This window comes from Cricetulus griseus, chromosome 2, assembly GCF_003668045.3.
Source record: "Cricetulus griseus strain 17A/GY chromosome 2, alternate assembly CriGri-PICRH-1.0, whole genome shotgun sequence".
Lineage (NCBI taxonomy): Eukaryota > Metazoa > Chordata > Mammalia > Rodentia > Cricetidae > Cricetulus > Cricetulus griseus.
The window spans coordinates 444,996,863-445,015,205 of record NC_048595.1 but is presented as its reverse complement, the minus strand read 5'-3'; the positions used below and the strand labels follow the sequence as shown (position 1 = coordinate 445,015,205).

The window sequence follows — 18,343 nt, the reverse complement described above, 5'->3', positions numbered from 1 at the left end:
AAACTTAAACTGGCTGTGCTGGCCAAAGCCAGAGTCCAACACTCGGGAAGTGGAAACAGAGGGTCACCCTCAGCTACACAGAGAGCTAAAGGTCAGCCTTAGTCACAACAACAAAACAAAACAAATACAATAACAGGCTTGAATCTAATACTCACACCCAGGACCCTAAATTGGAGAATGTTTTTCTTTAATTTTGGAGAATATGGCTTAAAATGATTCCCTTTCAAAAGGGTAGCCCATGGTACTTCTTAGATTTCAATAAATCTAAGTATGTTTCCAGGTATGTTTTATGTTCACTGACAGTAGCACTGCTTTGCTCGCTACAGTTCAATTGCTCAACAAGAGGCTGAGACAATGTCACTCTCCTTTCTTTACACCTGACATTTCGAGAGTTTCTGGGTGTTCCATGGTTCATGGAGCCTTTAAGAGGGGTTCACTGTGACTCACTTACGATCCTGGTCCAGTCAGGACTTAAGAGTCATTTTGGGACATTATGATAATATCCTATTTTCTTTCATCTGCATCTGACCCAGGGTTTTGAGCCTATAAGATTAGGGCTCTGGCCTCAAACTCGGATCTGCCTGTCTCTGCTGGAATTAAAAGTGAGCGTCACCGAGCCTGACCTGAATCTAATTTAAAGTTATTGCTTTATTTCTCATTTTAAAATCAATACACATATGCATAAAAAGCACAAAGAAGATTTCCTCATCTTTACCACCTAGAGGACTACTGTTAATATTTTCTCCAGTAATTTCTGCAAAAAGCAACCTGTAACTAGGGAAGCAATAGGAATTTCCTTATACCCCTGCCCAACTCACTCTATGCCACTGTTCATGAGGATCACTGCATGGCACAGCTCCCACTATATGACCAGAATTCTGACAAATTTTATTGGTAAGCACAAATCTAAGCCAGCCAGTGAATAGTGGTTTGAAGTTCTTCAATCATTACACTCAAGTTTTATTTCCAGTTGAAGGCATAGGTCCTCCTTCTAAGTTCTACGTCATATTTGTCTCTGTAAGAACCGGCTGCTAACCCAGGAACATGGGTTTCAGTGAGGAAACCTCAGAAATCTACAGGACCTCCAGTAGTAGTTCAGTATTTATCCCTAGCATAGGTGTGGACTTTGGGAGTCCATTCCATATAGAGGAATACTCCCTAGGCCAAGACACACAGGGGGTGGACCTAGGCCCTATCCCAAAGGATATGATAGACTCTGATGAACCCCCCATGGAAGGCCTCACCCTCCCTGGGGAGCAGAAAGGATATGTGATAGGTAGGGTTTTAGTTGGGGAGGAGGGGAGGGAGTGGGAACTGGTATTGACATGTAAAATAATCTTGTTTCTAATTCAAATTTAAAAAAAGGAAAAAAAAAAAAGGAACCAGCTGCTAAGATTCTTCTTTTAACTACACTTACTGGTATCTGTCTCCTAGCTCATTTATGTTTTCGCTTACAATATTTATTCTGGAATAATAACATGCCACACATATGCATGTGGAAATGAGGACGGAGCAGAGATTAGCAGGTTTGGCAGCAACGACCTTTCCCCACACTGAGACATTCAACCTGTCTTCATTCTCTCTCTCTCTCTCTCTCTCTCTCTCTCTCTCTCTCTCTCTCTCTCTCTCTCTGTGTGTGTGTGTGTGTGTGTGTGTGTGTGTTTTAATGCACTAAAGATAAACTTAGAGGTACCAAAATGTGTCAACGTTGCATTAAGGAATGAAAACAAAAACTTCATTTGTATTTATCTGACTAAGAACAAGCCCAAATGTGAATTCTCCACCACTTTCCTTGTATCTTCCATCTGTCACACTTTGTGGTTACTGGTCAATCTGTGATCTGTCACTGTATATATTTGTGCCTGCCTGAATACTGTCTAATGTCTGACTGTCCCTTTGGTCTGTCTGTCCCCTAACAAACAACTTGGCTCTGAATTTATTGAACTACACACCCACAAAACAAAACAACCACCACATAAAAGGGATGAGGGATCCCTTCTAGAAATCTTTAACAGAATTCTACAAGGGGAGTCATTTTACCGACCTAACTCACTTAGGCAAACAATATCCATGTTTTTCTAACATTTATGGTGAATACTTATTTTATAAGGTTGCTTCTGACCTGTTGGCTGCTTTCAGCAGACAGTTACCACAACACACACACACACACACACACACACACACACACACACACACACACACACACACACGATCTATGCTGGGGGCATGGATGAGGACATAACTTAAGACTGAAGCCATTAATTAGTCTAGGTTGTAAACGCTGACTGCATGGGAAATCCAAGGCTGGTTGCTATGATGTTCTCATAAAGGCAGGTTAAACACAGTAGGAACAGGACACATTACATTGGCTTTTTGTCAATTTCACATAGGTTAGTCATTTGGGAAGAGGGAATCCCAATTGAGAAAATGCCCTCACTAGAATGGTCTGTGAGCAAGGCTGTGGTGTATTTTCTTGATTAGTGATTAGTGTAGGTGAGACCATCCCACAGGGTGAGGGGTTGTAAAACAGGTTGAGCAAGCCAAGAGAAGCAAGCCAGGACCCAGCATTCCTCTGCTTCAATTCCTGCCTCGGAGTTCCTACCCTGACTTCCCTCAGTGATGGAGTGTGACCCGAGAGTTTTAAGATGAAATAAACTTTTTCCTCCCCAAGGAAAAGGTTTTGCTTTTGCTCACATTTGTTTTTTTTTTTTTTTCCACAGCAATGAAAATCCTAACTAAAGCAAAGATGAAGCTCATTTGATCTCAAGGTGTATCATTAACTTGGTTGTGGGGTCCAGCAAAAAAATCAATCTCTCTGGATGCAAGACATATTTTCATAAAATGATAGCACTAAAATAGCATATCTTAATATTTTTCACAATAAATAAATAAAATGTAGTAAGAATACAGTTCAGCTACACTCAGTGACAACTAAGTAGAAACACAGCCTCATTCATTCCTGTTAGGTGACTAACAGAAGTCTCTGACCAGTGTGAGTGCTTTACCTTGTGTACTCTTCTTGCAACTGACCAGGATCTGGAGGGAAAAATTTCACTGCCAGACGAAGAACTGCATTCTTTGGCCCTATAAAAATACAATAAAATTTCACAGATAACATAAATCTCCATATTTATTTTCTCTTTATAATAAAATATTAATGAAATTTCCTATGCATACATTTATGTATTGAGAAATTTTAATATTTTGTTTTAAGCAGAGATTACTTGGGGAAACATTCTAAAGTAGGTGGAAAATTACACATTAAAACTTTAAAATTAATGCCAGGCATGGTGGTGTACACCTTTAATGCCAGCATTTAGAAGGCAGAAGGAGGTGGACATTTATGAGTTCAAGGCCATCTGGGGTTACACAGTGATACCCTGCCTCAAAAAGAAAAAAGAAAAAAGCTAGAGAGGATAGAGTTGAGTTGGTAAAGTGTGTGTCTATCACACATGAGATACTGAGTTCCATCCCCAAGACCACATTAAAAACCAGGTGTAGTGTGTATGCCTGAATCCCAGCACTGGAGGGTAGAGTCAAAATGATCAGGAGCTCAAGGTCATCCTTAGATACACAGCAAATTTGAGGCTAGCCTGGACTACATGAGATCCTTTCTCAAAAAATAAAATTTAATTATAACCAGGTGTGATGGCTCATGGCTGTAACTCTAGCACTGGGGAGACTGAGGCAGTAGGATTGCTGTGCATTTGAAGCAACACAATAAGTGTGAGGTTACCCTTGCCCTAAAAACAAAGCAGTATCAATAATAAATTTAAACAACAACAAATATGATCCAGGAGTAGTGGTGCATCCCAGTACTTAGGAAGCTGAGGCAGGGGGATTATGGGCTCAGGACTAGTCTGAGCTACAAAGAGGGACCTTGTCTTGAAAATGAGCAAATGCACAGAAAACACATTCCTGTTTATATGTGCCCAACATGTCTGCTTGGTGCCCCTGGAGGCCAGAAGATGGTGTCAGGTCTCCTGCACTGGAGTTGCAGGCAGCTATAAGCCTCCATATGGGCAATAGGTCCTGCAAAAGCAGCAAGCACTCTTAACCTTGAACTATTTCTCTAGACCTCCAAAAAAGTTTCTTTCTTTTTTTTTTTTTTAAAGATTTATTTACTATGTATACAACATTCTGCTTCCATGTATATCTGCACACCAGAAGAGGGCACCAGATCTCATAAGGGATGATTGTGAGCCACCATGTGGTTGCTGGGAATTGAACTCAGGACCTCTGGAAGAGCAGTCGGTGCTCTTAACCTCTGAGCCGTCTCTCCGGCCCCAAAAAAGTTTCTTAAAAGAAGCCTGGCAATGTCTTCTCATGACTTAGAAAGAAACTCCTATTTTCCTCCTAACATATTGACCTACAATTAAGATACCAAGCAATAAATCCTATGGCTTTCAAATTTAAGGCAAGTTATCTATGATTATTTTCATTAAAGCTAGTGTCCTTATGCCTGTTTACTGTAGTTTAAAACCAACCAGCAAAGTGACTTCAAGTTTATTTACTGTGACTATTACCACCTATAGGGCGCCATGACGACAACTGTGAACACACTGGAATTTACCATTCCAGAACAAGGTACTTACTTCGTACTTGCCTAATGATGGGCTTCATGGGTTCAAGCCAAATCTAAACAGGGTTTTTAACAAAAGAGAATAAAACTATTAAAAATTTCCTCATTTAGTAAGTGTGCTACAAAATACAGTAATTAATTAGAAGATTTTATGACAGGATATTTTCTTTGGTTTTCTTACACCTTAATCATATCTTAACAAGCTGTACCAGGAGCTCAGCAATGCAGAGCTGGAGTAGTGTTAATGTGCTGTAACTCCTGACACTAATCAGGGTAACTCTACAGACTCAATCAGAACCACGTGTGAGACACAACAACTGATGAGATGCTGCTATGTGGAAGGTGTCTGCTGTGTACCAGAGCAGAAATACTTGGGCAAACCCACCCTGCTGCTGGGGGCTGAGACAGGACAGAGCATAGCAGCAACACACTTTCTGATCTACAGGCCTGACGAGGTTTTTGTTTTTAAAACAGTCACATCTATAAATAATAACATGCCACACTTTTTACATTTTAATAAGTAAAATGATGTAAAATCTGTCCACTTTGCTCAAAATCAACTTGCAACACAATTCAGATCTAGAAGGATTCGTCAATGGTTGTCATGGCAACTCAGGTTTCTTTAGCACAGGTGCTAGTCTGTGGGATGAGTTTAGGGAGGATATGCATTTAGGCTTAAAGGCAGGCATATTCCTCACAGGTGAAAATCAAGTACTTTAATATCATAACGTTGCTAAGAATAATGTGTGTGTCACTTATCAAGCATCTTGTTTACATCATTACAGTATGACCTAAAAGGATGTTTGTACACCATGGACACCATGATTATTCTACAACACAGTCAAAGTCAGTTTCCAAAGCAAATCAAAAGCACATACCCAGTAGGACTGGACATTCTTAAACTCCAGACCAAAGTAGTCACATTCAATCAGGTTCAGATGCTTCCACACTTGTGTCAGTAAGACCTGTCCATCACACTTAGGCTGCAAGGAGACAGGTGAGAAAAAGCTCACTGATTGTATGGAGAACAACAAAGGTTTGTAAAAGCTGGCATAAAATCCCATGTTCCACATAAAGTTTTATTGAATTTCTTGCTTCATTTTGCCTTTGTGTGTATAAGATTCACAAGCTATCACATAGCAAACAAATGGATCTTTTGCTTAGAAACTGATAGCAAAATATACAAACAAAACTCTATCTTATATTCTTAGTGTGTTTTAGTCATATTTCTTTGTGATTTTAGAGTACAGCAACCATTCCTAGTTTCAGTAAATATTTTATCAAATAATTTACCAATAAAACACAAAGCTCCAAAAATCTATTTATGTTGTGTTCCTGTGAATAATTTACTACTGGATAGTATTCACATGCAGTATAGTTTTGGCTGTCTTGGAACTCACTTTGTAGACGAGGCTGGCCTTGAACTCAGAGATCCCCCTGCCTCTGCCTCCCCAGTCCTGGGATTATAGGCATGTGCCACCACTGCCTGGCTGACAAACTTTTGAATAGAGAGATCTTCAGCAAAGTATAATAATCTAGAATCATACAATTTATCTTCTACCCACACACAAGCTAAGGAAGAAAAACAAATGGAGTGTAGTGGTTAATAAATTAGTCCCCGGATAATTAAAACAGAGAGATTTCATTAGAGGGTCAGGAGAAATGTCTGTGAGGCACTCCCACCGAGTGACGAGACTGTGAAAAAGAACAATCTGAGGGGAGAGATGTTTCCATGGTGCAGCATGTGGATGTCGGAAGACAACTCTGTGGAGGTGAATTTCTGCTTTCACCTTTACAAGGCTTCTGTGAATTTCTGCTTTCACCTTTACAAGGCTTCTGTGGGTACTGGGGGTTAAACTTAGGTTGTCAGACTCAAAGCTATCTTGCTGGCCCTGTTTTTAAAAAGTGGGTGCAGGGAGCATGCTGCTGCACACCTCTTATCCCAGCACTCACGAGACAGCAGGCTGACTTCTCTGAGATGGACGGCCAGCCTGGAACATAGTGAGTTCCATAGAAGGCAGGGTTACACAGTAAGACTTATCTAAAACAAACAACAACAACGAAAAGCCTTTAATATTATAAATTCATATATGTAACCCTTGAGGAGGAAATTTGAAAATAATCTTCAAAGTTTAATATGTATTTATCTGTCCCAACAAGCCTACCTCTAGAACTTTTCCATACAGACTGTCTCATAAACTACACAAGGATACATTCAGTAGAGGATTGGCCAAATGAGTAATTGTAGCAAGCTCGAGGCTGTAATCTTAGCACCTGAGGAGGCTGAGCCAAGGGAACTGCTGTTGAGTCTGAGGCTAACCTGACATACATATTGAGTTCCCAGGTAAACTTGGCTCAAAACATAAACATACAAACAAACAAACAAAAACCCCGCAAACCTCAAATAAGTAGTAACACAACCATGATGAAAAGAGAACACAGAACTCTCTACATACTATGGAATAAAGTCCAAAGCACAAAGATTAGGTATGAGAAAATTAAAGTTCTCTGTGTTTACACAGTCCATGTAAAGATTCTGTCTTATATATAGCACTTATAAATTGCTATATAACAAATTTGAAGGTTGCACCCAAATCGTTGAGAAAATTATCATTACTGCACTAGATAGAGGCAGAACCAAGACTTTATTTCTTTATTCCTGAGATGCTGGCACACCATTCCCCCTTGAAGTTTACCTAGCAGATTGTCTGTGTAAACAGTGGTTATGCTCTTAGGAGGAAAATTCTTTGAAGGAAAAAAAAAAACCCTAAAATTTGTAATAATAAAGAAGCACAGAGTAAAAATATGCAATGGATACCTTAAAAGAGAAGGGCTATAGTGTGAACTTGCAAGTATCTTTTTGGGGGATGGAGGACAAAGTCTCACTATCCAGGTCTATATAGAACCTGCTGTATAGACCAGGCAGACCTCTCTCTCTCTCTTTCTCTCTCTCTCTCTCTCTCTCTCTCTCTCTCTCTCTCTCTCTCTCTCTCTCGTATTTATTCTTTGAGAATTTCATAGCTGTGGGTTGGGAAGATAGCTCAGTGGGCAAAGGCTCTTGCTGCTAAGTCTGTTTGGTCCCCAGAACCCACATGGTAGAAGGAGAGAACACACTGTGTAAGTTGTCCTCTGGTTCTTACATGTGAGCTGTGCCACAAGTGCACTACACCAATTAATGCAGACTACCAATTTATCACCATCCCTTGATACCATGTTTCTTCTTCTCCTCCTCTGTTTTTTTGTTTTTTTTTTTTTAGACTTGAGACTGGGTTTCTCTGTGTCACAGTCCTAACGGTCCTGGAACTAGCTCTGTAGACCAGGCCGGCCTTGAACTCACAGAGACCTATCTGCCTCTGCCTTCTGAGTGCTGGGATTAAAGGCATGCACCACCACCACCTGGTCTATTTCTTTTTCTTTAATAATTTATTTAAATTTATTTTATGTGCCTTGGTGTGAAGGTATCAGATCCCCTGGAAAGATTTACTTATTATTCTTACTTTGTGTTCTGCCTGTATGTATGATACTTACTGCATGCGTGTGTGGTGCCTGCAGAGGTCAGAGGAGGGCACCACATGCCCCGGGAGTTAAGGATGGTTAAAAGCACCCATTTGGGAGCTATGAACTGAGCCTGGGTCCTCGGCAAGAGCAGCCTCCAACTTGAGACAAGTCTTTTTTAAGTCAGTGACATAAGACTTTGAGCACAGCAGGCAGGTACTCTATCACCAAGTGAAATCCCCAGCCTGATGTAACTGTAGGGACTTTTCAGGGATGGGGTGGGACAGCCTGGACCTTATTAAGTAGAATAGGCTGGCCTTGAGCTTGTGGTGGTCTTTTTGCTGCTGCCACTCAGTGCTATGAAGACAGATGTGGGACAGCAGGTCACCAAATGTGACGTTTTGGTTTTGAGAATAGTTTTTACTTACTGTACGTGAGTGTTTGACTACACATATGTATGTGTACCGCACATATGCCCAAAGCTTTCACAGGGCAGAAGAGGGCATCAGATCCCCTGCAACTGGGTTTGCAGGTGGTTGTAAGTGACTATGTGACACTGGAAACCAAACCAGTGTCCTCAGTAAGAGCAGCAAGTTATTAACTGCTGAACCATCTAGAGCCTAATTTTTTTTTTTGAGACAAGAGTTTCATGTAGCACAGGCTAGCCTTGAACTCATTATGTAGACAAGGCTGGCCTTGAGACCCTGATCCCCCAGTTTCTACATCTATAGTGCTAGAATTAAGGGGGTAAGACAATGCCAGCACCACAAGTTACTCCTTCTCATCGGAAGATTAACTTCTAAAATTCCATCACTGTTGTTGTAACAACTATATTAAAAGAGAAAAAAAGAAGCTGGTGGTGGTTCACACCTTTAATCCCAGCAACTCAGGAGGCAGAGGCAGGTGGATCTCTGTGAGTTCAAGGCCAGCCTGGTCTACAGAGTGAATTCCAGGAGAGCCAGAGCTGTTACACAGAGAAACCATGTACTGAAAAACAAACAAAACAACAAACAAAAAACACACAGAGAGATAAAGAGATGAAGAGAGGGGGGGGGAGGTAAAAACCTAGAAGGAAAAAAGCCAACTATCAAATTGCAAGTGATATTATTATTTTAAAAATCCAAGGATACCAATTAGAAACTATTATAGAAGAAGTTAAATTCAGTTTTTTGATCAGGGGAATGCTATTACTTATACAATTGTTTATAATTTGAGGACAGACTAGAAGAAGCAATTGTATTTTCAACAACATAAAAAGTGAGCTATCTTGGCAGAGGCTCACTGAGTCTGGAACACAGTTCATGTCTGCTTCTTGACTGACTTTCTGCCTGTCATTGTGGTAGGTACTGAAGTCTCCAACGACTGCCCCGTTCATCCTCCCTTCACATGCTATTGCTTGCTTTAGAGGCAGGTGCTGTGATGTCAGGTACATGTACACTTAGTTACACTTTCAAGCTTAATTGACCCTTCCATCAATATACAGTGACTTTGTTTCTGCAGTTTACTTTGTCTGGCAAGTACAGCCTCTTTTCTTCTAGTTAACATTTTCATGGCATACCATTTTGGCTTGTAAGCATCTCTGAATCTAATGGGCATGTTTCTTATAGACAGCATATAACTGGGCCTTACAGATTCAACTCAATTCCCATAAAAATTCTAATGGAACTTTCCATATAAATAGAAAAAAATTCTAAAATTTGTGTGTAACCACAAACGTTCTCATATCACCAAAAACAATCTTGAAAATAAAAACAAAGTTGGGCACACTATATTTCCTGACTTCAAATGACATTATAAAGGCACATCAATCAAAACAATATGGTACTGGAATTAGCTATTCACAAAACCAACAGAATAAAGAGAGTCCAGAATAAATAGAAGCAATTAAGTCAACTACTTTTTTTTTTCAAGGAGACAGAACAGGAAAGAGAAAACTCTTTAATAAATGGTACTGGGGAAACTGAATAACCACACACAAAAGAAAGAAATTGGACCTGAACCTAACATCACATATAGAAGTCAATTCAAAATAGATTAAAGATTTTTAACATATCTGGCTTAAAACCATAAAACTTCTAGAAGCAAAGCCCAGGATAGTATACCCAAAGCCCATTACACACTTTTAAAACTGGCACATGGGAGGCAGACGAAAGATGATCACAAGTTCAAGGCTAGCATGGTTTACAGGGTGAGCTGCAGGCTAGGCAAGGTTTCATGATGAGACTCTGGCCCACAACTTCTACCCCACAAAAACCAAAACAACAAAAACCTTCTCAAAATAAACAGAGAAAAGTCTATTTAACACTGACTGGCCTTGATTTATTTGGAACTACACCATAAGGAAGACCTCTCCACAGCGGAGGGAATTATCAACAAAATGAAAAGTTACCATGTGGAGTATGAGAAAATAGATGCAAACCACACGTTACAATAAGCTATTGGTCAAAATATAGAAGCAAGTCACACAACACTAGAACAAGAAACTGAAAACCAAACAACAACAACAACAAAAAGGATAGAGGACCCCAGTGGACACTTCTGAAGAAGATGCAAAGGTAGCCAGCTGGGGTATAACTCGGGGGAATGTACTTTCTAGTATGTACAGGCCCTGGGTTTAATCCTTTGTACCAGGAAAAGAAAGCGGAAGGGAAAAGAAGAAAAGTCGGAGGAAGGATATGAAGGCATGAGGAAGGCAAGGAGAAGAAGGAAGAAGAAAACTACAACAAAACCCACCACTGACATGGAGCTCAATGAGCTCAGAATTAGGAATACACAAATGAAAAGTGCACTTATCTCTCCCTGCAAGACCTGGGAGTCTCCAAGCACACTGTATTGGAGAATGTGGAGAATATTGAAGCATGACGATGGGGTGCTTCTGGGAGCAACTCTGAACCTCTACTGGGGCCCAGGTTGGTAGTACCCCCAAAATGCAAAGTATCTATACCATTATCTTAAAATTTCCACTTCTCAGAAGTACTTTACAAGTGCAAAATCATGCATGAAAACGGTATATGTTATAATAATACTTCTAATACTAACTTTAAACATAAATCAGTCAGTAAAGTATTGCAGGATATTTGTTTACACCATGTGTAGATGTGTCATTGAGACTGGTTTAATAAAAAGCTGAATGGCAATAGCTAGAAAAGAGAGAATAGGTGGGACTTCCAGGTAGAGACAGGAACTTGAGATGAGAGATGCCAATGAAAAACTGAAGAAGTCGGAATATGGTACAGAGAAGAGGTAACTGAGCCCCGTGGCAGAATGTAGATTAACAAAATCAAATTAATTTAAGTTATAGAGGTCGTTGGGGAAAAGCCTAAGCCAAGGCCAAGCTTTCTCAATTAATAAGAAGTTTCCATGTCATTATTTGTGAGCTGGCAGCCCAAAGGAAAGTCTGACTACAGTGGAGGGTTGGTTGACAAAATTCAAACATTCAGACCAGGAAATGCTGAGCCCAGTAAAAGGAGTAGGGCTTCCATCTGCATATTGAAATGGAAGTCTCTCCAGAATATAACGCTAGAGAAAAATGTAATGATTTACTCTGCACTCAGATTTTCAGAGGTTTCCAAGATGGTCATTTGGCACCCTTGTTTCTGGGCTTGTGTACTGTGAGTAGAACATGAGCATGTGGTGGACCAAAGTGGCTCACAGGAAGCGGAGAAAATGAGAAAGGAAGGTATAGGAGCAAGATACACCCTTCAAAGACATGTCCCTGTCACTCACCTTCCTACAACTAGGTTTCTTTTCCAAATAATAGAAAGTGTTATGAACTAATCAACAGACTAGTCCATTGAGAAAGATGGCACTCTCATATCAAATCACCTTTCGGCATTTCCATCAGCTGGGGTACAAGCCTTTAACACATGAGCCTTTGGGGAGGTCTCTGTATCTGAACAAAAACATATGTTAAGGACAATGGGAGATAAAACCAAGCAGAACCTCCCTCTGGTCCTTTGACTCATGGATGTGCTGCCAGGCACCTCCAAACTGTACTCAAGCAACTGTCCTTCCTGAGAGCTGGTAAGCCTCTGATCAAAGGGTGTCCCCAGACATTGTTTGGCCCCTGTGTTTAAGAGCAAATGCAAGTTTCACTTGTATACTCATAAGACAGGCTTTGAGGCTAGATTCCTGGTTTCTACTGAGTGGTAATTTTAAGCCTTGGTCTTCTCCATTTGAAGATTAAATGCTATTCTTACCCTGTTGCTGGTTATAGTTATTTCTGTCAACTTGATACAAGCTAGAACCATTTGGGAAGGCCTATGAGCAAGCTTTAGGGCATTTTCTTGATTAATCATTAATGATTGATATGGGTGGGCTCATCCTAGCGTGGGCAGTGCCGACCATGGATAGGTGATCCTGAGTTTTATAAGAAAGCAGGCTGAGCAAGTCATGGGAAGCAAGCCAGTAAGAAGTATTCCTCCATGGTCTCTGCTTCAATTTCTGCTACCAGGTACCTACCTGAGTTCCTGCCCTGACTTCCTTCGATGATGAACTGTGATGTGGACATGTAAGAGAAATAAAACATTTCTTCCCTGATACTTTTAGTCATGGCAGTTTATCTCCACACTAGAAACCCTAGCTAAGATAACCTGGAAGGCTTTTATGGACATTTAATGAAATAACAGGAAATAGGCCCCATGCTAGGGACAGGTCTCTAAGCTGAAAACCAATACATACCAACTTAACACAGAAAACAGCATGGGGCATCCCCAGAAACCCTCCACCAGCACGCACACTGAGGACAATTCACACAGGACAGGCCCCCAGTATGTAACTATCTTTTCAGTGAGGGTCTGCTGGGAGGAAAAGGCAACAGACGGGATTGAGATCCCTTGGTTACATGATGGATGAACTTGCTCAAAAATAGCAGTTAATGATTTCTTTCTCTGCCTATATGTAGGCACAACAGGTACCTCCAGCCCTCATATGTCCACTTTTACCTCTCACATATCGTATATTAAAAGTTTACTTTCTGTACCTAAAAATGAAGAAATTCAGGGTCAGCTAGACAGTAATAGCCTATCCCCAAAGCAATGATCAGGTGAGATGAGACTCTCCATGAGATAAAGTGAAAAGACCATTCATTCACTGACAGAAACACTGATGTCATCCATAGACACTCAGATCGAAGAGAAACCTGTTGTCACAATGGCAACCCACTTGACCCTACAGCCACCCACATCAGAATACAACATGAGAACTACAGGATAAAAAGCAAAACATTTTGTTCAATGTTTCGTCATTTTAGTTGGTTGTGGCATTCAAGGAAGTCCCTTCTCTAAGCTTAGACATAAAGTATATTGTTCAAAATCTACATCTACAAAAGTGCCATTAAAGATTCTGTCTAGATAGAAATGGGCACAAAAGCTCAGCTAACAAAGTACTTCTTTATCCTTTGTCTCAGATCTGTGGGAAAATTCTGCAAACAGCTTGATTTTGTCCTCTAGCCTGTTTGCCTCATGCACCCATTTACAGTTCAACCCAAGTTGCCCTGTGACAAAATATGTATCTGTACTATTATCTTCATTACTTAATATTTGTTACTTGTCTCATATTTGGTCATCCTCAATGGCACAATCAAATAATCTTGAGAGCTTACAGGCAACCGTAACTTTACTCATTCTAGAGTCACTGAAATACCATCAACATTGTGGACAGCCATCTTCTGTCTCCTGTCTTGCAACTTCAAGTCTTAGGTCCCCATACATCCCTGAATGGTGTTAATAGGTGCTTCTGACTCTACCTGTGAGGGGCAGGTATTGACTCTGTGCATTCTACATTTTCTTTTTTTTTTTTTTTGAGACAGGGTTTCTCTGTGGCTTTGGAGTCTGTCCTGAAACTCACTCTTGTAGACCAGGCTGGTCTCAAACTCACAGAGATCCAGCTGCTTCTGCCTCCCGAGTGCTGGGATTAAAGCATTCTACATTCTTAATACAGAAGAAACCAACTGAAGACAGGGCTGGCCGAGCATACCTATAATCTCAGCATTCAGGAGGCTAGGACAGGAGGACTCAAGTCCCAAGCCAGCAAACAAACAACAAAGTCAAAGGGATTTACCAACACAAATTACTCTCCATCAAGGTACATGGGGAAACACAAGTTCCCCGTCAGCAGATCCACTGATATTCTAGATATTTAGACAACAGTTATCTCAAATTACTCAAGGAAACAGTGTATCCTATAAGTCTAATTGAACCTTGTTAATATCAGTGAGACAATTATTTCTTTATTGTCTCTCACCCCAAATCCATGCTCCTCAGCCAGACTTTGTGGTGTTGGGGCAGGGCACTAAGGAGAATATGAGAAAGAATTTTTCTATTTGAGACTTCAGCTGTGTGCTGGATGGCCAGTGACTCCCACTACCCATGAACTTCACTGGCACACCAGCCCAGGCCTGCCACCCTGTTCCAATGACATCATTGAACTTCACCATCATCCAGTGGTCTGAACCCCAACTTTGGGAAAGGAGGCCTTTCCTAGTTTGTTATTTCACTGAGTCCCCTTTCCCTCAGCTCTAAGCTGCTCAGGACAACTCCTATTCCTATATTCTTTAGCATTGCCACCCCCAGCCTTTCAGATAATCTGCTGTAACTAGCTAGTGATTATCTGTTAAAGAGCCCAGTTTAAGGTCCTAGTGTGAAACAGTGTCTGCCTCCTGACTAGACCATGAACAGCTAAGTGGACAGGCTCTAAAGAGTGCCCTTGCACTGGGCAGCCTTAACAGTTTTAATGAAAAGAGGGTTCCACATATGAGGCAGAAAAGCAAAGCCCTGTGGCACTCTTGTAAGCTCTGAGTCTGACTGCCCAAACAACTACAGCAATGTAACAGGAGCAGAAGCTCTGCACAACCAGGAGGGTGGGGCTTACAGCTTAGTAGAGGGTCTTTTGGTCTCTGCTCCACTGGGTACTGACCTGCACGTCCAGGCTTGTCAACACAGAGGAAACTTGCCCATCAGTGGATATCACGAGGGAAGCAGTGGGCTGAGACACAGAACCTGAGGTAAGCTTCCTAGTAGAGAATCCAGGGGACTTGTAGGGCCCGAGTCAGGAACGGAAGTGTAGACAGTAGTGAACTACTATCCCACTAGTGAAAAAAATTGTTCAAGTCTCCCCACTGAGCAAGAACAAGGGCGTATCAAGAAGAACTGTACCCATTAGTTTTTCTACAACCTTGTTTTCTCAACACATTTGCATGTAGCATATGTCACACAGGAAACCAGAGGAGCAACCTATTAATTGATGTTTAGGATTTGGACAATTAGCACAGGACTTCCTTTTATTTCTTATCATTCTACTCAGAGAAAAAGCAAAACACAAATGCAGTTTGGCTCAAAGAAAACTCTCTAAAGGAAACTGGCATTGGGAAATTCCTTCATTTCTTCTTTGTTAACAGAAGTGGAACCTGACTTGTTAGTACATATGACACTGGTGCATGGAAATAGAACCTGCCCTGCGACCTCACTGTGCTGGGACCCTGCTCTTTTCCACCACTTGCTGGCTGCAACATGGAGACCATTTCAAACTACATAGACACAGTAAGAGTGACCAAATATTCCTATCAAATTCCTAAACTATCAACGCCTTCTTAAAAAGTAGAAAGTCAGCTACAGTGAAAAGAGTGTATGTAGAACAACAAAGAGGACCCATTGAAAGCAGCTTAAAGGCTGTGGTCCAGCTAGTCCAGCAGTGGCTGTCTCCAGACAGAAAGGTCAAGAATCCAGTAAATTAGTCAGTACAAAGGGCTGGATGTCTTACTTGATCTTTAGTCTATGTTGGAATCCTGAAGAAGTAGGTTCTATCTAATACCAGTGAAGGAAATGCCTTAGCAGCAGAACACCAAGAGCGAGGGCAAGCAGGCAAAAATCTAAAGCTTCTTTCTTCCTCATCCTGTTTTGAAGTCTGCCACCAGAGGGTGTGGCCCAGACTTACAGTGGGTATTCTGACTTCAAACAAGCCAGATCCAGGATGCATCTTCCCACATCAAGGGTTTAGTCAATACACATCCTCCACAGGCATGCCCAGCTACTTCAGTTTTAGTTGATTCCAGACTTAGTCAAGGTGACACCCAAGCGAAGCCACCATAGACCCTAATGATATTCCTAGTTATCTCTAAATGTGACTTCTCTGATTGGGTAAAGTGAAGCTCTATTTTAAGATATGATAGCCAGGCAGTGGAGGCACATGCCTTTAATCCCAGCACCTGGGAGGCAAAGGTAGGCGGATCTCTCAAGGCTAGTCTGGTCTCCAGAGTCAGTTCCAGGATAGCCAGACTAAGCAAGACTTGACATAAGCCTAAAATTACTTTTACTTCTTTAAGACAACTACGAATTCTACTTTATAGGTTAAGATTCACATATAACAATTTTATTAACAACATTAAACACATAACTATATTTAAGGAATTTCTATTTTTATGTTTATGAAATATTTAAGATTGGAGTGGGAGGAGAGAGGAAGAGGAAGAGCTAGAGAGATGGCACCTGTAGCTCTTACAGAGAACCTGGGTTTGGTTCCCACCATCTACATGGTTTACAACCATCTCTCTTTTTTCTTTTTCTTTTCTTTTTTTTCAGGGTTTCTCTGTGTAGCTTTGGCGCCTATCCTGGCACTCACTCTGGAGACAAGGCTGGCCTCAAACTCACAGAGATCTGCCTCCAGGTTTCTACCCTGGCTTCTCTCAGTGATGGACTTATAAGCAATAACAGTTACTTTTGGTCACTGTGTGCTATCATATAGATAGAAATCCTGACTAAGACAATTGCCGATTTCATTTAATTCCCATATGTGCCAATGCCAAAGGCTTTAGAAGGCTCCTCAGAAATTTGGATGGCTGTCTACTTTAGCAGTCCCCTGTGGGTGTTGCCATGAGACTTTCTAGGTTTCTACAACAAATATACATTACTTGCAAAAGGAAACGACTCTGTTGTTGTTGCTTTGTTTTGTTTTGTTTTGTTTTTTTGGCTCTTTTTGAGACAGTGTCTCTCTAACTCATCCCGGCTGTCCTGGGGCTTGCTATATAGACCAGGCTGGCTTCATACTCAGAGAGATGCTAGCCTCTGCTTCCCAAGTGCTGGGATTAAAGATATGTGCTATGTCCAGCTGAAACAACTATTGTTTTTAGTTTTTAGATGAACTCTCTGTAAAATCTTAAGGCAGAGTAGTCCTGAGACACCCATGGCAGCAGCACACAGCATATAGATGTGATGGCCGTATAGAGCTCGTGTCTGAGGCTTTCCCAGGGACACACATCTTAGAAAGCCAAGGTGTTGCCAGTGCAACCATAACCCAAATGGACACATCACTTGTAAATATAACATTTAGAAGTATATTTTCTACTCTGAAAGGTAGAAAAGTAGGACGCTGTCTCTGGAAAGACAGAGATGACTGTATTTGTACCCTCAGCTTTCTAACAGACAAAAATCTCACTATGTAACCCAGGCTAGTCTCAAACTCTCCATCTTCTTGCCCTAGTATCCCATTGCTAGGTTTGCAGGTATACAGCATCATGCATAGCATAGGATTTACTGTTTAAATGTTGAAGAGGAAGCGAATGTAAGCAGGGCTGATATGACCTGGAAAGGCTCCACAGCTGAGGAGGGGCTGAAATGGGAAAACATTCGTGGAGAAAGGAGAGGCTTTCTGCTACAGGTGAATGGGGGAATAAGTTAGAAAACAATGGCTCCAGCAGAAGGTCCCTGACAGACTGTGTGACGGACAATGGTAACCTGTGGTTGAAGGGCCCCGTTCCCAGCTCATTAACTCTTCTCATAGCTGCTGCCTACTGTCTAGTCTACAGTATTTGGGGAGCTCTCAACAACATGACACCCACCTATTTATCACTGGGCTTTAAAGGTCACTGAGGTGGAGTACTTGAAGGAAGGAATAGGTGAGGACTGAGGAAGAGACCAGGGTAGGCCTGAAGTAACTTGGTTACAGGCCCCACAGTAGGTCAGGTTGTAGACAGTAGGAGAGTTGGGAACAAGCTGACTCCTGTGGGGTCACAAGGCTATACCACAGCTTACTTTCCAAAACAATCCAGGGTTACCTTGGTCGCAATTCAAGATAGATAAGCCCAAGTTCGGAAGCACAAATGTACATACAATGACACAAAAGAAAGCGTGTGGTAAGTTTGCTAGACATAGCCGAGCACTAGGAAAAATCTCACTACTCACACCTTTGTCATCAGAACAGCTAAGGGAGGCAGGCAGTTCTGAAAGTACTGTATGACTTTACTTTGTGTGCACTGGGCAGCTGAGGGAGGGC

The 18,343-nt window shown here is 41.4% G+C and overlaps 1 protein-coding gene across 1 annotated transcript in view; it reads right to left on the bottom strand.

Annotated features, from left to right (window-relative positions):
• Farp2 (FERM, ARH/RhoGEF and pleckstrin domain protein 2) overlaps positions 1-18,343 on the bottom strand; it is a 95,827-nt gene that overhangs the window by 51,594 nt on the left and 25,890 nt on the right. Inside the window, exons 3-5 of the mRNA XM_027397671.2 lie at positions 5,461-5,565; positions 4,596-4,638; positions 3,006-3,084 (exon numbers count right to left, since the gene is read on the bottom strand). Of these exons, the coding sequence (XP_027253472.1) occupies positions 3,006-3,084; positions 4,596-4,638; positions 5,461-5,565 (227 nt within the window). The remainder of the gene's footprint in view (positions 1-3,005; positions 3,085-4,595; positions 4,639-5,460; positions 5,566-18,343) is intronic.